Source organism: Marmota marmota, unplaced genomic scaffold (assembly GCF_001458135.2).
Source record: "Marmota marmota marmota unplaced genomic scaffold, marMar, whole genome shotgun sequence".
Taxonomy (NCBI): Eukaryota; Metazoa; Chordata; class Mammalia; order Rodentia; family Sciuridae; genus Marmota; species Marmota marmota.
The window spans coordinates 1,429,415-1,456,150 of NW_026000057.1; the positions used below are offsets into that span (position 1 = coordinate 1,429,415).

General features: G+C 35.8%; 1 protein-coding gene across 3 annotated transcripts in view; it reads right to left on the reverse strand.

Moving 5' to 3' along the window:
- Inpp4b (inositol polyphosphate-4-phosphatase type II B) overlaps positions 1-26,736 on the reverse strand; it is a 729,464-nt gene that overhangs the window by 173,706 nt on the left and 529,022 nt on the right. For all 3 annotated transcript variants that reach the window (XM_048813449.1, XM_048813450.1, XM_048813451.1), the window contains one exon: positions 16,899-17,046. In XM_048813449.1, coding sequence (XP_048669406.1) covers positions 16,899-17,046 — 148 coding nt within the window. The remainder of the gene's footprint in view (positions 1-16,898; positions 17,047-26,736) is intronic.

Genomic DNA, 26,736 nt, shown 5'->3' on the forward strand with positions numbered 1-26,736 from the left:
TATCTCTTATATTTATATTGTAATTCTCTCTGTAAATGTGTTTGGGGAGAAAATAATGCTGAAATAAATATAGCAAGGTCTAAGACCAATAAGAGAAACAGGAAAATATTAGCTCCTATCTAAAGCCTTTGTAGTTTTAAATCCAGCACCAGGGGATGGGGAAGATTCCAACATGGGACAAATGTGTTCTGAACCTGTCATAGGCCGAGACTTTCCTTAGTCATCTCTTGTCCTACCACAGTCCCCCATCCTTGAGATGTATTCAGTATGGGCTTGTTAAGTGAACGGATGAAAAGTACACTTGCAGTTTGTTGTTCTTAGATTTTCCTAAAATGTGGGATGATAAAACCATAATATAGACTAACCTCAAAGTAGAGGGCTAAGCTCTGCCCCAACTGCAATTCAGAAGTAACACCTTGTTGAACTGTCTAACCTTTTATGTTTCGGAATGAAAGTTTTAGATCAGGCAAGTCTTCCTTAGATATAAAGACTTGAACTGTTATCTTCACATGACATTTATTACCGTGATGATTAATTTTATGTGTCAGTGTAGCTGGGACACAAGGTACCCAAATATTTGGTGGAATATTCTAGCTGTGTCTTGTGAGGGTGTTTTAAGAAGTGATTAGCATTTGAATTGGTGCCCCAGTAAAGCAGATGGCCCTCCCTAATGCAGGAGGACCTCAGCCAAGCAGAAGAAGGCCTGAATTGAACAAAAAGGCTGATCTTCCCTCAACTCAGAGAATTCTCCTGTGTTACTGACTTTGAAATATAACTTTTGCTTTTTCCTGCCTTCAATTTCATTGGAATCATTGGCTCCTCCAAAGTCTCAGGCCTCCAGACTCAGACTGGAGCCCCTTCATCAGCTTCCCTGACTCTACAGCTGGCCAACTCACCCTGTGGATCTTGGGACTTGTCAGCTTCTATAGTTGCATAAACCAATTCCGTACAATCAACAGGGAGATACACACATACACTATTCTGTTTCTCTGGGGAATCATGAGGAACGCACCCTGCAAGGAATCTATCACACAGATTCCTCTCTTTACATAAGAATCCAGGGGTGGGAGGTATAGGCTGGAGGGAAACTTTGGGGATTCCGACTCTTCCATGGGCTTTTAATCCACATACCCATTTCACAAATGGGTCCTCTGAACTTTGACAAAGGACAAATGACTGTAGAGATGTTCAACTTGTCAAAAGGCCACAGACGAGAAATCTCTAGTTCTGAAGTCACAACTCTGTATGTGAATATGTATTTTATTAGATGGGTGAATCTAAAATGATAAACCCATCTGGAGTACATAAAATAAGAAATCTCTGAAATTAAGAAAAGTAATTATCCTAACAAAGAATAGCCAAGAACAACAGTTAGTTCCTTTATCAGAAATTAGTATTGTCCAAATAAAATAGTCTGGTAAAAATTTATATATCAAAGAATACAGCCGAAAGACAGACATTAAAATCTTATTTCAGATTGTTATTATTTAAGTAAATAGAAATATTTTTTTACCAAAATGAGCTTTATAATACCATTTTGTAGAATAAAAATATCTCTACAATTTAAAAAGAGCCTTTTGGTAATTATCACATAGTAAAACTACATGTGGGTGTGCACGGGTGGAGAGTTTAATAGCCAAGCTGCTTTCATTCATTAAGCAAAATTAGACCTTAAATCAAATCCCAAAGAAGTCATAAAAATTTATCTGATAGGTAAAAAAAAATGAAATACTAAATAGTCAGTGAAGAATAGACCACATAAATGGCTGGTGGGTGGCTTCAATTTCATAAAGTGGTTGGGCGACACCGTAAAACTGAGCAAAGTTCAACTGGATGTCAAGTTTCACAGTATGTTCAGCACACTATTCAAAATGTCTGTTCTTTAACCAATACGGGGATAAAAATTGCATCCATAAATTACAGGCTTATTTTTCAAAAAATTCATTTTTCTAAATGACAATGTAGTTAGTGCTGCGATCCATGAGCCACTATTTCAATGAAAAACGATGGAATATTTCTGAGCGGTCATTCGCTCTGATTTTCACTTGACATTAAAATAAGTGGGTATTGTACTGTTCACTCAATAAAGTTTCAATTTATATGCAAAGACTAAGAATTGGAACACAGTTATTACAGGATTTAGTTGTAATCACAGAATCTGTTTGTATCTGATAAACAATCAGATTCTATAATTTAATTTTAGGTAACTGCATTAGAAAAAAATGAGGTAAATAAATAAGTATGCCTTATTACAGCCATAGAATCTATTTGTTATTCCTGATAAAGGTGAACTGGTGTTTATTTCTAAATAACATCCTGTTTACCATTGGTAGTTTGTATTAAAATTAAAAGACATGGACGACAAGTATGTTTTAATATTTCAAAGCTCAGCATTCCACTATGTTAAAAGCAGTGGTACACTGCCTTTTGTGAGGTTTGGCTCAAATCCACATATGTTAATTGCATGTCTTTCTGCTCCCAGGAGCCATGAGGATTACACACTGTACTTGAAATACCAGCAGAGCCAGAAAGGTAGTACTACCCTCTCACTGCTCCTGCCTACACTTTCAGAAACTGCAAACATCTCTGGATACCATCCCTTCAAACGCCCTGGTCCTAGGCTGAGGATGTCACCCTGTAGAGGGAGATAGGTGGATGGAATTCAGGAGGCTTCACTCAATGTTTTACATCACCCTTGGCTGGTTGGTGGACACTGTGACCCTTCTGGTATTAGTCTTTATCTCTTCCTTCTGTTAATCAGAGTTAACTTTGCATCAAATATATCTCTCCATCAAACCTCTCAATACTCAGAATTCACTGTTTCAGAGATCCACCAAACAAAATTTAAAATTTGGCATTATCTATTCCTCTAGGATGGCCTTCATTCTCCTGTGAATTTGGATTCCTTGCTTTACTCCAAAAGCATCTCCCTCTCAATCAATCAATCAAGCAATCTCTCTCTACTCTCTCTCTCTAGCTTCTCCCCTTGAGTGTGGATCTGCGTTCCTAAATAAATCTCCTTGATTCTTAAAAACAAAAAAACACTAGAGTCACACCAGGCACATTTCAAGTACTCTGGAGCCACAAGGTTTACATAAGGAACAGTGCAAAGAAGAACATTTCCATCACCTGGTGAGTCTGAATGGACACAAATGAGAAGAACGTGACAGAGAATGAGGTGACTTGATGGATACCTCATTACTGGTCAGGGGTACTTGTACCCAGATCTCAATGTAAATCCTATTCTCTGTAATTTTAATTCCTGGTGAGTATGCTTTCTCCTAAGGAAAACATCCTAGAACAGGACAAGATTTAACTCTCGCACCTGAGGGACTCATTTGAACATTAACTACCGTCCAGCTCCACAGAGAACTGGTTCAAATAGTTTCTTGGGAGTGTGCACTTGATAGACGTCTTGGCTATACCCAGTGCGAGAAAGTCAACCAACACAGCAAAATATTATTTATTTTATTTTTATTTAACAGATATTTATGCAGTCCGTATTTTGTACCAGGTACTCTGCTAAGAGCTCGACAAACGAGAATTCATTTGATACTCGTAACAACCCATTGAAGAAGATAAATTATTATTATCCTCGTTTTACAAATGAGGAAATGAAGGCCAGAGACGTTAAGTAACTCACCCATGGTCATCTACCTGCTGAGTACAAGAGCTGGCTGAGGCCCAGGCAGTTTGGCTTTGGGGCCTGTACCGTTTGCTAGAGCTCTCAGAACAAAATACCACAGGACGAGTGGCTTAATCAATAGAAATATATTTTCACATAGTTCTGGAGCCTACAAATCCAGGATCAAGGTATCAGTGGTTTCTCCTGAGACCTCTATCCTTGGCTGAAGGTGACCCCCTCTCTTTGACCTAATAATGCTTTCCCTTTGTGTATGTGCACCCTTGGTTTTTCTCTGTGTACCTTATGTAGGTATCAGCCAGACTGAGGTATTAAACCAAAGGAGATTAAAATAAATTACAGACTCAGTTTTGTGTCTGAAACACTACAAATTTTATGTTGGGGTGAGAAATAACAGTGGCTTTTTAAAAAATATTTTTATTAGTTGTTGATAAAATTTTTAATTTACTTTATTTATTTTTTTATGTGGTACTGAGCATCAAACCCAGTGCCTTGTTTATGCTAGGCAAGCACTCTACCATTGCGCTACAATCCCAGCCCAACTGTAGCTTTGATATATGTTTTGTTTGCTGATTACATGATTCTTTACATGAATATTAAGGCTTTCTTTCAAATTAACGTTATGTGTATCTACACACTGGTTGTGTTGTATCCATAGTTCATTTGAAATCTCACAACTACATGCATATATCACTTAGGCCCATTTTTACAGCTGAAGAAACTCAAAATTATAGCAATTAGATTGGCTAAACCTTGTCATAGAGCTGTTCAAAGGGGTTGGTTGAGCCAAGTCTCAGACCAGGTGCTGTCTCACACTCTCACACACACACACACACACACACACACACACACCACACAAAACAAATTCCTATAATCTATAATGCTAGACCCTTCTGATTGCTTATTAAATTAATACATAGTCTTGCAAGACAAATGACGCTATAATCTAAATAGTTTAAAAATCAGAAAACTGATAGATTCATTTTCTACAAATTTTAAATATGTTCCAAGCAGCACATACATATTTTGAGCTCAATCTATAATGACTCCAATTCTGTGTTCTTATGTTTACAACACACTTTTCTATACTCAAGTCATTTGAAATAAAGAATCTTGGCACAATAGGAAAAAAAAAAGTTTCTTTATGAGTTTTGCCCTGTTCTTTCCTGTGGGGATATCATAATACCCAAACAGTGATATAAAACCATATTTTTATTGCCAGCTTGAAGTTCCTAAGTGCTCTACAGGACCTCTCATTAAATGGTACCAAGAATCCATAACGATGAACTTAATGGCATGCAGCATCTGCCCTCCATACTAGGACTTAGTATGGCAAAAGCACTTTACAAGATAAACAACGGACCGTGTGGCATCCTAACTGTGCTTCAACATTATATAAAGAAAAATGAACAGAAGAAATAACACTCATCAGGCATAAGCCGACAGGAGAGTTCTGATGGGATGTTTTCTAAAGCATCTTTTGTGAATTCTTGGGCTTCACTATTCTCAGAGAACAGGCAAGGGAGAGGAAAAGAGAGAGAGAAAGAAACACCAAGAAAAACAGAGAAAGAGACAGGACACTATGGAAACTTCTATTAGACTCAACAGTTTGAGGTTTACTTGATATGTATGAGATCTAAAGAGTGTGGCTGGCTCCCTATTGTTTTTCCCACTAACCAACATTTCTTTAAAATCATCAAAGATTTTCATTGTGTCTTTGTTTTAACCAAGTATGCAAATGTCAACAGACATCCCAAAACACCCATGTTTCAGCTGTGCAAAAGAAAACAAGGCATGTGACACAACAGGAGAATCAGGGAGACATAAGATCAGGCTTGCCTTGTAAAAAGAATAACTATGACTGGAAACATATCGACAAAAAGTAAATAAATTGATTTCAAAAAGTGAACTAATGCTCAATGGACAAGCTGGGTCACTATGTAAAAAATAATAGTGAAGAGGTTTTAGAAATAAAATTTGCCTGAATATACCTGGTTTTAATTTTAAAGTTAAAGACAGACTTTTAACACTTTAAAAGATATTTTGAAGTGGTGTCATTTTGAAATAAAATGAACCATTTTTTAAGTGATAGTTGAAATATGCTTTAAGATAATGTGTTCAACCTGGCACCGGGGCACACGCCTGTAATCCCAGCAGCTCTGGAGGCTGAGGCAGGAAAATCTCAAATTCAAAGCCAGCATCAGGAATTTAGCAAGGCCCTAAGCAACTTAGGGAGACCTTGTCTCTAAATAAAATATAAAAAGGAGGACCTGGGGATATGACTCAGTTATTCACCCCTCAGTTCAATCCCCAGTATCAAAAAAAAAACAGAAAGAAAAAAGATAATGTGCAATGTCAGAGAATTATCTTCCATCTCCCAAAATAGCTTTGTTGCTTACAAAATCAACTCAAGTATAGGAAATAAAATTTAAGTAAACATACGGAACATGTCTCTCTAACATACATACTGTGTGGCATCTATGATTTCAAAGCTGGGGTTCTAGGAGATCTTAGTGGCCATCTTTTTAAAATAATAAAAGTACATTATATATTCAAGAAGTAGACTTAGGATACAGATGCATATGTAAATGTATATGTTCATAGTTATAGAATATAGATTTAAAATATAGGATATTTGAAATATTTAGTAATGAACAAAATACATGTGATTGTCATTGATAGAAAATATTTTATCATCATGAGTCTAGTATTATGTATAGCATTTGCCAATTGAGATATCTAAAACAAAACATTCCTAAAGAGGCTCACAAAATCTTATATTTAAAATTTATATGTCTCAAATTCTCCTACAGTTTTCCATAATGAAAGTTTCATTCATATTTATAAATATGTTGTTCATAAGATTTTTTTCTGCATGATACATACAAATATACTCATCTGTTTTACATGAAATTTAAGAAAGCGTTTAAGTTCATTGTATGGGAAATATTCTTATCCTTTTAAACTCCCAATACCATAGCTTGAAAATTTGTCCTCTTCCCCTTCCTTGAATTAATGATGAAATATGTGTAAAGAGATGAAAGAGAACAAAAGAAAAAATGTTTAATTATATTAGCTTCCTATTTATTCTCAGTGAATATTCCTATGTATTTAATTAATTTTTTTTTTTTGTACAATGAAAGGTTTGTAAAAACATGTATTGCATAGAAATGTAGATGTTTTGGTTAAAGCCACTATTTCATAGCCACGGGAGTCTCTCCTAAATTATACATGTGCACATCATGTTTGAATACATTTGTATCCAGCATGAAGCTTGAGCTATACAGGTACCGTCATTCTGTATAATAACTAGCATACTTCAGCATAGGCTGAGCATAGCCAAATTTTGAAATCATACCAAATTTGGAGAAAATATTCAACATAAACAAAATATGTGGCAACATAAAAACAAACCGTAAAATTTTTATCAGTGGTAGTTTGGGGAGATCTATGTAACTTGTCTGCACCCAACCCAAGCTTAAAGGAACATAAAGCTTGACGCACTATAAACACAAGCAAACCTACTTATATTATTATCACACACACATAATACATATGACATTTATATGCAATTTTCAACACATTAGTCTCCTTTTCCTCCCATTAAATTACCCCATGAAAAACTAGTTCCCATTTCTGCCAGATTTTAGTTATAACCAATAGAAAAAGTAGTTTGCTTTTCAATACCAAATCCTATATTTATCATGAATATGGAATGGTTTATTGACGTTCTCAAAAAGAAAGTATTAAACTGAGAACTTTATAAGCAGAAATTTGTTCCCTTCTCCCCTTTCCAACACATAATCCCAATATTGTTCTTAAAAGGTTAAATATCAAAGCTATCTCCCCAAAACTCCCACGGTATGTCTGCATTTTTGAAATACTTTAAATCACATTTTGTGAGCCTGCAAATGAATCATGGATTTTAAGAAAATAGGTTGTAGGTAGGCAGAAAAGCTGTTAGTCGACTGCCACGCTATTGTAAGAAAGAAATGGGGGTGTTCTGAGTAGAGAAGGAAGGGTTTGGAAGAAACTGTGGAATGGGAATGATTAGAAACTGAATCTGGGAGCTGAATGCGGGAAAATGTAGTGAGACAGGACAAAAGGGCACACATTCTATACTTCTGCATTGAGCCTACACGTGGGCAGGGTGGTGTCATGTAAGGAGATAGGAACTAATTGGGGAAGAATGGTTTTGAAAGGAGACAGATGAGTTCAGCTTTAGGCATGTGGAGTAACCGCAAGTTGTAAATAGACATAGACAGCAGGTGGTGGAAGAGAGGTATCTGGAGCTTGGAAGATAAGTGGGAGTTAAAGGATTTGGAAACAATGGCATAGAGCCCACAGTGGACTCCATGGGAGTAAATGTGACAAATCACAAGCAGCATGTGGTGAGAGAGGCAATGCAGAACTAAGCAGGAGAGGAGCCCATGGAGGAGACACAGCAGGCGTGTCAGGTGACATTTGGCTCCTGCTGCCACAGGTGATGGCAGCCTTTCCCAGAAGCAGGTGGATGCTACAGAGAGGCCAGAAATGTAAGGCTAATGTCTGTTGATTTTGTTGTGATGACAAAGCTATCTTTAAGAAAGATTTTATCATCTAAATCTTTTAACCTTTGATAGATCAAGTAGCCAAAAAAAAAAAAAAAGATGGAAAAAACAGTAAGAGATTGAGAATATAATAATAATTTCAAGTTTGAAGAAGTTATTATAAATTTCTACATCTCAGATACAAAGCATAATTTATTTTAAAGTATTTATAAAATAACTGAGAAAAACTTTATAAGGAAAACAAGTAAGAAAACCACTAATTACTCAGAATGTTTAAACAAAACATGGGGGGGACAAAATGCTAATATCTTTAAAATGAAATACAATTTACAAAATAACAACTGGTCCAGAATGAAATAAAACTAGAATTAAAAACTTTCAAAAACACTAAAAATGGCAACACACATGGCAGGGTTTATGCACCTAAGATTCATTACAAATTCATAGTTTTTGATCATTTCATCATTTAAACAAACAACATGTGATACATATAAGAAGTCTATTTTTTTAAAAGAAAGTTGATGAAAACATTAGTATTTGATTGAGAAAATAAGAGTAGCATTAATAAGTCCATAGGAATTATTTTAAATTAATTCTTATAAAAATAAAAATAAATAAAAATAAAAATCAATAAAAATCAAACATTAATTCTTTAAAGAAATATAAAACACTATGAAAAAAAAGACTATAAAAGTGTTTTTGAATGTAGAAGAGATGGCATGACAGGACCATACTCATGAATGTAAAAAACAAATACTCCAAAGATATCCATTTTTAGGGTAAATTTGTTTTAACTAATACTTTTTAATATTTTTGATTACTTTTATGATGACGGTGAAGACACATGGTTATTGGGCAAAAACCATAAGGAAGTAAAAAAGAAATGAAAATTGACTAATTTTTTAGAAATGTAATCAACTTACTACCTCATTTTATATTAAATAAATTCCTGATAATAAAATTCCAAAATGTAAAATAAAGAAACATGTTAAACTTTTATTGATACTGAACTGCTCTGAGACTAAAAACAAGTTTTCTATGAACAATGGGAAAAAAACCCACAAAATGTACATACAACTTCATAATACAAATAAGTATATAAGGTAAAACATAAAATTAGAAATAGTATTTTTAAAATGTTATAAAACATATACTAGTCATATAAATATCTCTTGCCAAACAAAAGGAAAAGATGAACATCTTAGTTCCACACAGTCCTGTTATGTGCATTTGTGCCAGTATCTATAATACACATATAGACAAATGTTCAACTACACAAGTAATTAAAAAAGTTTGAAAACTAGTAAGAGTTGAAGGTGTGCATATGTAGTTACAGAAGTGAAAATAGATGCAAACTTCTGAAGGCAACTAGGAAATATGAAACCAAAGCCACAAAACACACACATCTTGTTTCAGCAATTTTACTTCTAGTATTTAAGCCTAAAGGATAATAAAGATATATATGATTTTCTCATTAAAATTATTCATATTATATAATATATAAAAACATAAGCAACAATTTTTATGTACTTTATTAAGCTGTTCCATGACAGAACATCATGTAACTATGTGAAACATTTTAGAAAAGCACTTAGAAAGGTATAAAAATATTAATAACATACTGGAAAAAATGAGGTTATAAAATGATATGTGATAGAGTATAATTTTCAATAAAGCACATAGGCAAGGATACAGGACTTCATGACCCATAGCCTTAACAATGATTCAACGTGGTAGCTAAGCCATGCTGTGGAAATGATGGTGGAAAGCTCCTAGATGCATATTGACTGTGTCTGGTGTCTAGAAATCTAAAGGCTTCCACACATCCACAATGGTAGAATTGCTGCAAAGGTCAGTGTTTTGATGCAAGTATAAGACCACGACCAAAAAGCAAGGAAGGGTAACTACTTGAATATCAGATGCCCAGGAACCCCAATGGGATGCCGAGAAACCACCTGAAAGGAAGATGGAACCCATGCATCTCAGTGATTACCAATCATCCCATAGTAGAAACCAGTAGACAGCCAAAGGATATCACAAGGAATCAAGAATCCCTTTGTTCTTGATGCTATGTATATACTGTAAGCCCACCTAATTTACTTATATCTTGTCTTAAGGTAGGGAAGGGGACAAGTGAAGTTCTAAAGGACTAGCAATTTTCCTAAAGAGAATCACCCAAATTTTAAAAAATCAGGCCTGAATGGAGCTAAGTTTTGAGTAGACTTTGATATTTAGAATGAATGTAAGCTTTCAAACTATAGGAAGTGGAGCTATGGTTAATTGGCAAGTCTAAGTATTCTATGTTATTTTCAAGGGTTAGTGTATTAATGTTATATAGCTGTGAAATAAATTGCCATTCTAAATTCACCACCTAGGAACAATCAATGTGATTATGCTAGTATATTTCCTTCTGGCTTTTTGATGTATTAATCAAAATTAAGATGAAATATTTTAAGTGATTAGTAGCCTACATTTTCATTTCAGATGAAATAGAATCATGGATGGATTTATAATACAATTCAGATATGCAAGAAAATTAAGCTGATGCCAGTGTGTGATGGTCATGGAAGTACAAATTCCATTTACTACAATGAAGCTTACAAAGCTGATAGAGAATGTAAAATTAAAGACTCTATTTCTCCTTCTTGACAGGGAATTTAGAATGATTTTCCTTTTCCATATTTTCTGTATTTTTACTATATTTTTAAAAATATCCTTATTTACTTTTATGTGGTGCTGAGGATTGAACCCAGTGCCTCACACGTGCAAGGCAAGTGCTCTCCTACTGAGCCTCAGCCCCAGCCCATTACTGTATTTTTATAATGGCAATGTATGATATTCAAAGTAAAAATTCAATATGTATTCTATATATTTGTAAACCATGGCTTCCAAAGCAAGAAATCAGAAAATTACTAGGCACAATATGAGCCTTTCTTCACAGCAGTAAACATAACTTGAGTGATGTCTAAGTTCCCTGACGGCAAATTTTTTTGGACCTAAATCATGATATAAAATTCAAAGCATGGTGTTTTGAAAGCACTTCACTGCTGATTCAAAAGCTGTTATGTATGTGAACATGAACTCAGAAGGTGCTAAGCTGAGGCCAATCAGAGGGAGTTTCCAAAGGATTTAAACTCTGCCATAGCCCCAAGAATCGGTCTACAAACAATTTCAAATTTAATAAAAGTAGTTCATGTGGAGTCCAAATGTCACATTAACTGTGAGACCAAGAGCGAGGGTGTTTTTGGGTGGCACCTGCAGGCAAGAACAGACACTGTGCCTGACTGATGTGAAAGTAGTTGCTGCACATTTCTGTCCCCTCCAGAACATTTACACTCAGTGTCAAGCTTGGCTGCAAAGGGCACCGTTCTCCTCATCAACCCCGTATGTGAGCACTACGTCAACAAGCCCACAGTACACACACGTGACCCCTGCAAACTAACCCACAAAAACACACTCTGTTGAATACACACCAACCTCCATGTGTGAAAGAGAATACTATGCTTTTATGTGATGAGTGAGATTTCATTCTTAATAAGTTTAAAAAATTATGAAACTACTAATATGCCTTGTCTTTAAGTCACTGTTTTGACTACATAGACCTAAAATTCTCTTCCCTCTTTTCCTTAACGTCTATTTTCTTTCCCAATTAAAGCCATAATCAAATTTAAGGAAATATCTATCTGTGAATTTCTGAAACTACATCAATTCATTGCAGTCATTTTAATTTTCCATTTTTAAAGCCTTGGTAAATAAAATAAGGGCACTAAAGTAAGAAAATATTCAAATAAATACTTAAACACTTCTATAGAGAGATGGTAACACACCAACTCAGTACTGTTGACTTTTTGGCTATCAGCTAATTACATGAAAGGTCAAAGCTGGGATAAAAAAGGAGATTTAAAGAGTTACAGCATCATGAAAGCATGTCTAGGATTTTCGTAATCCAGACTTTATAGATGGTAAGGACTGCCTTTGTTAGCAAATTCTTCATCATGGGAATTAAGAGGCAAATCCTGCTTTTCTAAGCAAAGTGTTGTTGAAAAATAGCATTCAAACGCTGCCTACACTTGCTTTGGGTTAAAATAGCAGATATCCATATGCCTTGCAAAGAGAAAAATATTTAATTCTGGCGCTCAAGGAAAAGTTTTCACTGACTGCTGATGTAGGTAGGGCATGACTGAGTTCATTCTGTATTCACTGAGTTTTCTCTTTTTTGAAAGTATACCTTTATTTGTAACTCTCAATCTATTATTATTTATCTATCAATCGATCGATCGATCTATCTCTACAGTTATTATACAAAACAAAATATGAAAAGGGTCAGGTGTGGTGGTGCACACCTGTAATCCCAGACGCTCAGAAGACTGAGGCAGGAGAAGCTCAAACCAGCCTCAGAAACTTAGTGAGATCCTGTCTCAAAATAAAAAATAAAAATACAGGCTGAGGATGTGGCTCCATGGTTAAGCACCCCTCAGTTCAATCTCTGGTACAAAAAAAAAAAAAAAGACTTAGTGATAGTTTATATCTGCTACTAGTTAACTTAATATGCTTTAGTACCCTTCACCCAAAATGTAATGATTTACTCAATATTTATCTTAAATATCCAAAAAATAGTTATAAGAAAACAGTTATATAGAAAATGTTATGCATCCCTAACAAAGAACCCAAGTAAAGTTACCCAGGCAATGATCTCTTTTGTTGTTTCCTGAAGAAAAACTTCAAAGCTTTTTTATTAATAATTCTCCAAGGGATGATTTCCAAGTGCTTTAATGAAGTGTTTTGTATTGTTTACAAGTCCTGAAAGAAAACAGCACTATGGCATCTCAGTCAGAGTCCATCTAACTGTGGGGCTGGGAGGGAAGACAAGCAGGGCCAGATTCTTTCTAGAATCTGAATAAAAGTAATGGGACAGCAGCTGAGAAAAGTATTTCAGAGAAGAGTTTTGTCCAGGCTGGGGATTCCACCTCACAAAGAAAACTGTTGTGTAAGTACTTTTGAAGGACTTTCTATTCTTACATTAGCAATTCATTTTCTTATATTTTGTTATTTATAAATTTTGTATCACAATTTATGTACTAATCTGGAATGCTCCATAAACTGAATTTTTCATTTAACTTACTAGATGACACATATCCTCATGTAGGTTTTGTAAGAAAGCTTGTGGATGACATTTTCTGAGCTCCTGCATATTTAAGTATGTCATTTCCATTGCCTTCATTCATAAAAAATTCATAACCTGACCCTAAATAATAATGTGGGGTCACAGCCTTTTCCTCTCAGAAATCATTAGACATTATTCCGTTGGCTTCTGCCATTTGGTTCTGCAGAGAAGTACAAGGTTAATCCAACCTGGGCAGTAAGGGAAAAAGGCACCCCTGTGGACACAGATACCCAGCCATTGCTTTCCTTTTGCACACACTACTCTCTCCTAAGAATATTTAAAATTATTTAGCAGTTTCCCGCTTCTGCACTGCACATCAAACATCTCTTTCATCCTTTTGAGCTTTTTTCACCTTTGTTTAACATTTAGGGAGAGTTTATCATATTTGTCTTCCACATTACTGAGATGATTTCTTAGTGTCAAATCTTCTCTGCTGGCTCTGTGGATTTAATTTGGCTGCTGCACTTTAAAATTTCATTACTTGCTCTATTATCACTTTCTTCTTGTCCTTTTCCCTTTCAATGGTTCTTTTCCTGTGGGTTTCTGATTCTGTTTCATAATAATCATATCTTCTGACATTCTACTCAGATGGCTAGTCAACTTTTGTACTTTTTTTTATTTCCCTTTGAGTCTCGAGGGTGATTTCTTTTTTCTCCTCTTTCCTTTGTAACGTACTTAAAGGTTCAGTATTGAATTTATTAACACTTTCTAGTGATAGAAAAGGTATCAAATAAAGCAAAAGTGATATAGAACAGGCTGGTCATCGCTGTCTCTAGGCAGTATTAAGAATCGAACAGGTTTTTATGTCATTTGGTTTCCTGAAATTGAAATCTGACTTTCTCTGAATAATCCCAGTTACTAGTTTTATCTCTGGCCATGGAACCTTGTATTTAGAGGCAATGATCCTTGTTCTCCACCAAAACTGCCCACCAGCTTTCTCCGTGTGTCAGTGAATATTTTGCTATGAATGCATATGAAAAGAAGAGAGAGAAAAAAAAAATGACAAGAGAACAGAGTAGGGGAACAACACTTGCATGTTAAAAGAAAAAAATGAACAACAGAAATAACAAAGGGCTTTCCATATTCTCTGCTCATTATTTCTCCTGAGGATTTTCTAATAGCGAGTGGACTGAGAGACACTGATGGGAGTGGAATAGAAGAGGGGTTGGAGATATCATAGTGGTTAACTCAGAGGTAGGAAATGTGCCCCAGAAGGCCAGCTGCTCATTCTCTGAGATGTTTCCAAACGAATGATCAGAGAGACATTGGGACATAGTGTAGGTTTTTCTCTGTATCTTCTCTTTTACTAGCTTGTTAAAGTTTTAAATTAAATAGCATCAACCAAGATTTTTCAACCCTATAATATTAGCCTAAAATTGATTGTTATATAAAATTTCCTATGTATCGTGTCCATAGATTTCAGTATTTTTTGAAGTGCCATAATTTTCCATTTTCTGAGCCTTTGTGAGTGTTTTAGTGGAAATTTGGGACTGGCTAAACTAGGTGCGGCTATTCAGGTACCATATATAGAGTAAGGTATAGTCACAACTTAAATCTGTCTCATCTCACAAATCCTTTTCCTTGTTCTCTCAGCTGATCAAAGGTGCTAGGTCCTGCCTGGCACCCGAGATTCATGCTTGTCTTCTGAGGGTCCTTTCTCATCCTCTAATCCTGTGAGAACTTGCTGCCTCCAACCTTTTAGTGAAAAATGGTGGTCCTTGAAGGGCTTTAGCATGGGTGGTTCTTGGTGTCTAATGGTCCGAACACAACCATGTTGAGGAGGATGACTCTCTTAGGACCTCAAAGGCCCAATCTCTGTGTTGCTGTTTACTGTGTAAGCCTCCTTCTCCCTCCTGGGATCTGTCCTTGCTCTCTGCCTATTCATGCCACTGCTCCAGGCAAGGGTGACACTGAAGGCTCATTTCAGAACACTTTGGCTCACATTAAAGCTTGCTCTTGCAGCTGGCTCTTCTGTAGCCCATCAGTTCCTGGTCGGGCTGCAGCCTCTCTGGACCTGAGTCTGATTGGTCTGATACCTGCTGCCTGATTTCTGGGGCCTGATTTTCCTCACTCTGCTGTCTCCCTCTTTCCTTTTCATGCTTTATTGCCCTAGATCCAGAAGTCCTTCTAATCCAGTTTCCTGCCTGATTTCTCCTAAAATTCAGTTTCTGCTCTCTTTTTTGCCTTTGGTATATAGTATTTATGTAGTTATAGGAACCCTAACCAAATTTGTCAGTACCTGGCAGATCTGACTTGCCCTGTCTCTGTTCTCTTGATGGCATGGGTCAACAGGAATCCCTGGGGACTTTATGTCTACAGAAGGCATATAATACCATTAAATCCTATATTTCAGCAATTTCAGACTACTAACCATTAAAACAAATGCAAATTATCTCAGATTTAGGGCCTTAAAGGAATTCAGTGTAATGTAACACAGTATTAAACATTTTAAAAGTCAGGACAGGTTTGTTTAAAAGACAAAGAAACAAATTATTTAATTAGTCATGATTCAGAGACAGTCTAATCAACCAATAGGCTCTTAAATTCTTCTGCCATTTTTACTATAGCTACTGACTTAACTCTGTGGTGCAATACTGCCCACTTGCATAGCAAATTTTATCCATTATCTTAAATGATTTTTCAGACCAACAAATATCTTAAAGTCTTGCTACAAATGAGTGGTCCAAGGAGGTGGTCTACTCTTCTTTAATTCAAGTTGGAATTTAAGAAACAGTTATCATAAGTAGATGAGTTAAAGATGTAAGAATTATTTTACAGGTCAAAGCTCAAGTTACTGATTAGATACCAAGCTGTCCACAAGAAGTACAGCTTATTCAAGCCACAAAAGAAAATCACATTTGTAATTTTAAATTTTCTATTTGATATATTTAAAAAGTAAAAAATTAAAAGTCAGTTAAGATTAAATATAATAAATTTAAATTAGCCCCAATATAACCGCAATGTTAATATTTCATTATTAAATTACTTGTGTGTGTGTGTGTGTGTGTGTGTGTGTGTGTGGTGAGTGCACTAAGAATGTGAGGTTTCATGTATATTATAAACCTACAGAACATTCCAACTGGGAAGCATATTTTAAATGATCAATAGCCGATAGGGCCAAGATATTTTAATATTTAGCATAGCAGACAGTGAAGGTCTAAATATGTATGTTATCATCACACTTTATTAAAAAATGTTCTAGAAAAAGAGTAGGTAAAAATTAGTGATAAGTATATGAGTTACTACATATGTTAATTAAGGTCAATTAGCTATAAAAACCTGTTAGATTCTGAATACTGCCTAGGGACAATGATGACCAGCCTCTTCTATATCACTTTTCCTTTAATCAATACCTTTTCTATAAGGTAAGGGCCAAACTATATCATTATATTGTATGCATGATATCACAATATGTATATTTCAAGACAAGTTGGAGATGATAAACATACATAATTTATAAATTTGTTAATTCAGAAAAATTTAAAAATGGATGTGAAGAAATAAGTAATGTAAGAGGCAATGATAAATGGTTTTCTCTTACCTACACAGATCTTCTTTTATGTGGAGGGAAATCAGTTCCTTGGGAATATGAAAAGAAAGTATGCTCTCTGACATCTGCTCCCGGATCCGCATCCACTTATTGTCAGACGTGGGAAATCTATATAATTTACACACTGGATTCTTGAACACTGGGAAGAAAAAAGAAAAAGGTAATTGATAAATTACAAACAAATGCATATCAGATGAAGCAAAATTAATGTTAATCAGGGTAACATTCTATTTATTGGCTCAAAAATTTATCAGAATTCATTAGTGTATTTGAATTTCTAAGGATTTTATTTTTATAAAACTTTTTAATGAAGCTTCTAAAACATAGTCTTTGTTAGCTAACAAATATATAAATAAATATTCAACAGAGTTAACAATTAGAACAACGCAACTTAAAACGATAATGAGATTTCATCTAAATTAGGTTAGAATGGCAGCCATTAAGAATACAAACAAATCCAGAGAGGATATGGGGAACAAGGAACATCTCTACACTGTTGACTGGATGGTAAACTAATACAACCACTATAGAAATCAGTATGGAGGTACCTAAGAAAACTAGGGATGAAACCGCCATCTGACCTAGCTATACCACTTCTCATTTTTTATCATAAAGAATTATGTCATCATATTATAGTGACACATGCATACCCATGTTTATAATAGTACAATTCACAACAGCCAAACTGTGGAACCAGCCAAAGTGTCCATCAACAGATAAATGGGTAAGGAATATGATATACATAACAATGGAGTTGTTATGGTTTGCATATTGGATACCCCCCAAAAGCTCATGTGTTAAGACAATGCAAGGAAGTTTAGAGGTAAAATAATCAGGTTTTGAGTCTTAACCTAATCAGTATATTAATCCTGGGATGGGGATTAACCGGGTGGTAACTGTAGGCAGAGTGTGGCTGGAAGAGGTGGGTCATTGGCACATGCCTTTAGGATACGTATTTTGTCCTTGGTGAGAAGAGCTGTCTCTTTGCTTCCTGATTTCATGTCTGGAGCCCATTTCCTCCTCCACATCCTTCAGCCATGATGTTCTGCCTTGTCTTGGCCCCAGAGCCATGGAGTCAGCTGTCTGTGACCGCTAAAACCGTGAGCATCAAATAAATGTTTCCTCCTATAAAATTGTTCTTGTCAGATCTTTTGGTTATAGCAGCAAAAATGGTGACTAACATGGGAGTTTTGATTCAGCCATCAAGAACAGTGAAATTATGTCATTTTCAGGAAAATGGATGGAAATTGAGAACAGTATGTGAAGGGGAATAAGCCAAACTCAGAAAGTCAAGGGCCATATCTTTTTTCACATACATGGAAGTTAAAGAGTAGTGAGGTATCTCATGAAAATTGAAGAGAGATCGGTAGAGGAAAGGGACCAGAAGGAGGGAGGAAAGGACGAAAAGAAGAAACTAGAGAATGATACCCGCCAAATTATATTATTATATTGTATGCATGTACAAATATATAACAATGAGTTCCATTATATACAAGTATAAAGCCCTAATAAAAATATGGAAAAAATTATGTATATCCAACTCCAATTCATAAATGTGGCAAGTGTGGTTCTCTGATTTACTACCTATTGACTGCTTTCTCTCTAATTTTTTTATAAAGCATTTGTGCCTGTAAATATAGACGAAAATATAAGTACATACACATGACACACACTTTTTTTTTTGCACTGCTTGGGATCAAAACCAGAGCCTCGTGCATACTAAATAAGTTCTTATCACTTTAATATACACTTCAACAAATGTATCTCTGAATTTCTTCTGACTACTCTTGGTTATCTTTATACACTTATTTAACAGGTGAAAACTGATAGGTTATTTCACAAGTTTCAAAAAGGCTTACTAATAAAAAATCTTGTATGTCAGGAAGGTTAATTTCTTTGGTGTATGGTCTATTAAAATTCAAGTATTATACATATTTTAAAGTGCCAGTGAGTCTACACCACATTTTCCTGAAATCACAGATTGTCAGAAGCTAGTTAGGAGAGAATGGACAAACTATCTAGGACAAGTGTACAATGACTAGAGGTGAAGAACAGGTCATACTACCAAAGATTTAAAAGGATTCAGGAAGAGTAGAGGCTCAGTGGGTAGGATAAGACACAGTACATTTCATAAAACCAGAATTCACACACACTTCCAAGCCATATCTTTCGGGGCAGAATGTTTTTCCCATTGCTTTTGGGCAATGAATATCTTTGTTACATACATACACTAAAGTTTAGTGGGCAATAAAACCTCAGATCAATCACTAATCAAGCATCTATTATTAGTTGACTACAGTTTATCAAAAAAGTTGATTAAAATATAGTTGATATTGAAGTGGATGCTACACTTTAAAAAATATCAAGCATGGTGGCCCAGGACTCCTCAATATTTAGGCATAAACACCTTTCAAAATTTTAGGGCTCTGTAAGACAACCATATCTTATTCACTACTTCAATAAACATATAATATCTTTCTGAGCATTGAAATGAGAATATGTTTATCCATTCTTCTGCAGCCATCCATTCTCAAAGGGATACTCTGAGCATTATCATTATCACAATTGGCATCGATTACAGCAGAGACCTTGATGTCAAGCATCCCACTCTTCAACCCACAGATTCAAATCTCTGGTAAATTTTACATATCCCTGTCAAGAATGAGGCAGCAGCTTCACCTTTCAACAGGACCAAGAGAGGCCAGAAAACAGTAGAATATTTCCAGTGTGCTGAGAGAAAATATTTTAAAATCTAGAGCTGTGTGCCCAAAGAGATTATCCTTTGAATATATTCATGACCATTTAAGTTTTGTCAATTAGATTCTATCAGAAATACATACAGAGCCTTCAATATATTTATTTCCTTTCATCTAAAATAGAAGAACTTGCTGTCAGTCAATAAAAGAAACTACATGATTTCATTCATTTTTAAAGTGACAATGTTTCAGAGATGTAAGAATTTTACTACCGCTTCTGTTAACATATCTCTAGAGTTGAAATATGTATTGAATGCAATATAGTGTCAGTCAGGTTCAATCATATGGATGAGATCTCATGAATTCTAATATGTATCACATGATTAGGAATATTAATGCTTCCTTTTATGGAAAAACAAAAACTTCAATCCCTGAAATATCCAAATTGTTGCATAACACATAAATATCCAATCAATATAGGTACTGTGTCTTAATCTCTCTTTTTTTAATTACACAGAATCTTTATATCATCCAAAATACAGTCAAGTAGAATCATCAGACGTTTCTTGCCCTTTATAGGTAAATAATTATTTTTTTTTAAATTCACATTTTGAATTATGTGAGAAAGCAGAAAAATATTTTCTCTGTTAACCCCAAATATATCACTTAACTTTTGACATGTTTTTTGGCTTTCCATTTTAATGTGTTTTTTTTTTTCTGTGTTCTAAAAAGAAACCTCTACTAAGTCACTTAAGCAGAAATCAAGAGCAGTTTGATTAATGAGTTTGGGGACGCTCCTTTGGACACCAGGCACACATCATCCAAAGACAACACGTGAATACTGTTATTTTTGAAGGAAATACCTGGGGCAAATGATCAAAAAGTCAGGCAGCTTAATCATGCCCCCTCCCTCAAAAATAATCTGCACAACTTTCCTTTCATAGATTCTGATTTTTAAGACTCATGTCTCCAAACGTTGGCACTAAATTGTATACATTAACCAGTATCTAAATGCAGATATGATGGAATCTACTTTGCAACTCAGATCCACCAGCATTCCTTCTTGAGCACTTGCTATGTCTGAGGCAAGGAGACCTAGTGTTTATCAGAAAATACTATATGATGGACATAATAATAAAAATGAGGAAGTATGATCTGACCTTAAACCTTGATGCAAGTTCATTGCACTAGTCACAAAAAGACCTGCTAAAATATCTCAACTCAAAATTCTTGCTTTCATGGTGTAGTTAGTCATCATCACATTAAAATAATGGCATAGTTCTCATGCATCCAATATTAAACAATGGTTCATAAATGATAAATGCTTTGGCCAACTTTTTAAAATGCTTCTACCTTGTATCAGAAATACAATTTCAGCAATTTTGCATACATGCTCCAACTGTTCATGGGAGTAAATGACTTTGTGAATGGCTTTCAGCTCTGATTCTCCATTGTGTCAAGTATTTTTTCATGTAGGAGCAGCTTTCTTGACCATATACTAGGCCAATAACAATTTCAATGTAGCAAGACAGCCCTGCATGTATTCTCCATCTCCAATTTTTACAGTGCTTTTTGCCAGAACAATTGTTAAAAACATTATGTGCCAGATTCTACCAAGAGAAAGATAGTTTAGGTATTTTGTACCATACCATGGTCTTATGCTGACTTAATGAGGGTTAAAGTTCCAAACTGGGCCAGATTTTAACTGTTCCCCTTTAGGGGGAATTTTAATCTGTTCCCCTTTAGGCTCACCTCGAGATGAACACAAGACAGTTTACTCCAAAATTGCAACCCCCAACTCAAACGTCTATATTGTTTCTCCCAGAAATAACATTTAGCAAGGTAGCATGCCACCTGCCTTTCCTCAGGATTCAGCAGTTGTGAAAGCCAAGCTGTAGCAGTTCTGAATAATTCAAAATAAAGATGCCAAGGAAATGTTCAACAAAACCAACAGAGATAACACATAAAAAGGACTGCTGCTCAAGCAACCTCGGGCAGGAAAAATAAACCAGAGCTATCACAGGATGGTTTCTCTTTTCTGTTAACAAAGGACTGCTGGGGATACCAGTGGGTTGATTGGACAAGGAATTTTGGAAATACGATTCAGGGTCCAAGGGATCATCCAAAAGCTGGAACCCTTATTTCGTTGGGTTATCTTTTATATACTTCTCTGGGGAAAGCTCATCTGTGGTTATCTTCAAGCACTTTTTGTCTCCAGGATAAGGCAGAAGTTATATATTTAGATAGAATCTGACTTTATAGGCTTAGGGACTTAAAAAATCACTAGTTTAATGTACTGTGTACTCTTATAGAGGATCCATTCATTCTGTAGTTTTAATTATGCAGTTGTTTAATTGTTTAATTATTCAGCCTAATGTGCATACATTGCCTATTCTCCAAATGCTATATGACACATATTCAGGGTAAGTCCTTGTAATCCAATTAGATACTGGCACACCCTCATTTGTGCTTGAAGATATCTTAGATATATATACATCTGAAATGTAAGTTAGCTGTTTTTAAAATTGGATAAGCATGGAAAAATCTAAACAGAGATCATAAGAACAGTATCCTAAGCATGGCTCTAAGCAAACAGAGGGAAAGAGAAACATGAGAAGGCCTCAGAAAATACAGCAAAGAGATATTCCTTTAAAAAAAAATGATATAGGAAAAATAAATTGTTGAAAAATTTAGATTCACAAGAAAATGTAGTGACATTTCTTTAGGTATGTTACGAATTCTAAATTGTATCACAGTTTTAAATAATAAAAACGAGAGGAGAAATTGGATATAAGCTAAGTTGGACAAAGAACTGCTTTCCTCATGCCGCCAAACCCGGAAGCTCTTGGCCTTCCATTGAAGACGGAAGGCCAAGAATAAGAAAAACTGTAACAGATGCCATAATAAAATATGAAAGTGATATTTGTCTCCAATTGGTGACACTTGGTGAATCGACTCTACAGTATTTGGATTTAGATATTGGGTGGACAGAAAAAGGAATCTGCTTCAGTCCATTCCTTCTCGAAGGGTACAACTGGAAAAGCCAGAAAAGGGTTTATATTTCATCCTGAGAAGCCAAGAGCGGCCTGTAGTCCACTGAACTCACCAAGTTCTCTGCCAACATGCCTCTGCTGCATTCCCTAGACCTCAAAAGAAACCCCCCTTTCTGAGCCACATGTCATCATGCTATAACCCAGCTCAGATGGCACCTCCTCCAGGAAGCCTTCCTGGGCCTCTCTGCCTCCCTCCATCTGATGCCTCTCCTCTTACTGCATCTGCCATAGTGCTTGCCAATTATGCCACAGTTGCCAGTTTACTACATGTAATAGTTTGGACGCTGAATATCTTGCACAGGTCCATGTGTTAAAGGTTTGGTGCTGAAGATGGTGCTCCTGGTATGTAAGGAAACTTTAGGAAGAGCAGCCTAATGGAAGGTACTTAGATCATTGGAGGCATACCCTCCAAGGGGGATATGAACACAGGTCTCCTTTTCCTTTCTCTTGTTTGCTTTCTGGCACATGAGTTGAGCAGTTTGCTCTACCACATGTTCCCATCATGACATGTCATTCTTGTCAAAGGCGTAAAGTAAATGCAGCCACATCATCTTAGACAGAACTTTCAAAACTGTGAGTCCAAATAAACCTTTTCTCTTTTTTGGTTGATTGCTTCAGGCATTTTGTTATAGTAATGAAAAGCTTACTAATACACTGGTCCATATCCCCCATAAGAATATGAACTTTTTTTTGGAGGGGGATACGACCTGTGCCATTGTTTTCCCCATTGTCTTTGTTTTTCTTCTCCTGTACCTGGCATGGTGCCCATGTAAATGCAAACAATGCACAGAAAAGAGCTTAGACTTTGCAACTTAAATGTTTCCCATCACTACTTTTCATATGAAAAGAACAGACACAGACAGGGTACCTACAATCCTTTAAATGAAGAGGGGGTAAGGGAAAACAGAAGGACATACTTAAAATCCCCATTTTAAGGGAGGACACAGATTTCAGAAGGAGGGAAAGATTAACCATGGCTAGAAGTCCTTCTCCCATTCCTCCACAGAAGGTTAACTTTTTGACCACATCTTCTTTGTGCCTTTATTACTGTTCTTTTGGTTTATCTGAGATGGGCAAGAAAGGAAACAGAACATGAACAGAGTTGAAGTATTTAGTTGAAGTGGTTGAAGGCATCCGTAAGAGGGTTCCACTGACTGTTGGTGAAACACACTCTTTCATTTAAAGCCACTTACCATCCTAAATATCTTGGGGGCCAGGAATGAAAATGTATGGAAATTCCAAAAGAGCAAGGTGAGTGGGTTTCATCATGTTTACTGAAACAGCAAAAGAGCAAAGATGTTTGGCAACTAAAAAGGAGCAAGGGCCAAGGTTACAAGCCACAATGGGCCCAAATTTTTATGATCAGAGAGTTATAAGGGGGAAAAAAAAATCTATCTAAACTTGTAAGAATACATGGTAATTTTGTTAATATAAAATGATATCATCTGACATTTGACAAGGTAATAGATAAAACACCACATGAATACGAAGAAAAAAAGGCAAAAGCAAGATTTGCTTTTTGGCTGGAATACATGAGAACTCAAAAGGATTCCAGAAGGAAATATTTTTGACAATCTCTTAAAGTATTATGAATCACAGATGGTGGAGTTTATGAGAATGTTATTTCAATATTTAGTTCTGTTGCATGGTAATGTAAAAGGTAATTCAAATTTATGATTCTACATGAAGCAGAAAAAATTTCTCTAGCCAGGCCTGTGTCCACTACTGGCTGATGCTCACATCCATCACAAGATGGGGCAGTCCCCGGTGCTTTTAAGAGGCTCTCAGTGAGAGGAATGTATCTACATTGGAACTCCAAGTCCCTCAATTTTTAGAGCTTTTTCTCCATGAGATTAAAGAAAGAGAAGCCCCAGGTTTTTTTTTTGTGTGTGTGTGTGTGTGTGTGTTTAGAGTTAGAAATTGCCTTTATCTAAAGGGAATCTGCTATCTTCTCTGTTTTTTTTTTTTTTTAATTTCAAAGGTGCACATTCAGCAGGGCTGAAAACTCTTATTTCTTAATAATAAATTTTTATTTTACCAATAAATTATTGATCAAGTTCTACATGATAGAAGACTTTTATTAGGTTGATGGGAAAAGGGTGCATGTTAGACAATGCGAAATTCAACGTAAAAAAAATTTATGGGTCCAATGCTTGTTTAAAAAAGTGCATACTATAAATACAAGAAGAAAGAAAAAAAGAAAGAAATAGCAACATCTCTTCTCCAATAATTTACACTCCTTCATCTTCTGAGAAGCAACAGTACTGGATGGTTTAACCCTATTTAGGGATAAAGAATCCAAGACATGGAGGCCTATTTTGAGGAAAGATGTGGTTCTTGTGTGAAGCAAGAAATAGAAACACCAACAAACTGTCCAAACAGGAAGGCAAACGGCGTGCATTTATGACTGACAGCAGCCAGTCCCTCATCTTTGTTTAGATCCCAACCTACACAGTCATGGAAATCACAGCTTGTCGGAGCTGCCCTCCTTGAATAAGAGGGACAGCGTACATATTGAGAGTCAGCATGAACGTGGTCTTCAAAGGAAATAAAGGACAAAGTCATGAAGTACGGGATTCAACCTAGGAAGATGCTGCATCCAATCCAATGCTCGCTGAGATGGAAAACACACTCAAAACAGGATGATAACAGGGAGCTCTGTGACATGGCCCCATGGCTCCTCAGATGAGTCATGGTGATGTAACGATCTGAGGGCTAAAGTATTCTTTGTAATCTTACAAAAAAAAAAAAAAAAGGAGAATTTGAGATAGCTAGGGAGAATTGTCTCCTTGATAATATTGTGAGAAGTCTGATCTTGAGGCAGGCGTTTTGGCAGTAAATGACAACTCCCCAGAGATAAAACTGTGAATGCCAGAGTTTGTATGTGACTCCATGTGAAACTGATTAAAGTACATACTTTCACAAAATATTTCTAAAAAGGAAAACAAAGCAAAAGTTAACTCTGCTACACTCACCTCAAACATGAGAGAGGCAAAAGGGACGTCAAGGACTCGTGAGGTTAATGTGGCCACTTGATGTCCAAAGAGGCCACCCTGTCTGTCCACTGGTGTCACCTGCTTGTTGGTAAACCTAGGGCTGGCATTGGTTCTTAGGACAGCCTGGGCTATGCTCTTACATGATTACCACAAAAGTCAGCAGTGGGCAAGGTACTTGGCCTGATGTGACTTAAAAAGAACCCCAACCCCATGCCCAGGTTTGGGACCTGACCCTCTATACTTCTATACAGTCAACTAGCTAATTCCCCGCTCCCCATCCCCCAACATCAAATGCTTTCAGCTTTCTTACTACTATTCTGCTTAAATGAATTCATAAATAATTAAGGAGATAAGCCTATGTTTTAACTACCTTATTTTATAGGCTCTATATTTAGAAAGTCAAACTAAATAAGAGCTTCCTCTCTCTGATACTTATCACTGTGTCTTTGGTTTGGTTTGTTTTCCCATCCAGCAAAGGTACTTATATTTCATTCTTATGGAATTGTAAATTCTGCCCCCACCACTCCTTCTCCTCCTTCCTCTCCTGCCCTCAATTCCCCAAATTTCCAACTTAAACATTCGACTTGCAAGGTAAATAGGCCATGAAAAGGGTGAGACCTTCGGGTGAAGAGATTTTCTTTTTACAATAGATAAGAGAATTTCCTGAGTTATAAATGAAACCTCTGGAGATATAAATAGAATACTGAAGAGTACACGGAGATATGACATTCTCTCCCACTCACTCAAAAAGTACTTCATAACTCACTGGAGACCGGCAAGTTCCATATAATATATTAATACAAAGCCTTGAGAAGAATGTCAATAGCTCCCTTTGCCTACAGATTAAAAAAGAAAAAAAGTACCACTTGGGAGTTTAATGGATTTATTCCAAAGTTGCTGAGTTTATATAGATAAATAAATGGAACAAAAGACAAAGGTACACACAGGCCAAAGTCATACATATTCTATGCCAGTACAATGCACTTTTTATTTTGAACAGAGATAGTTTATGTATAGTGCTTAGCTTGTATTTTTAAAACTTTCTAAAAACCTAGCCTTTATGACATCGACTTTCTTTTAGTCT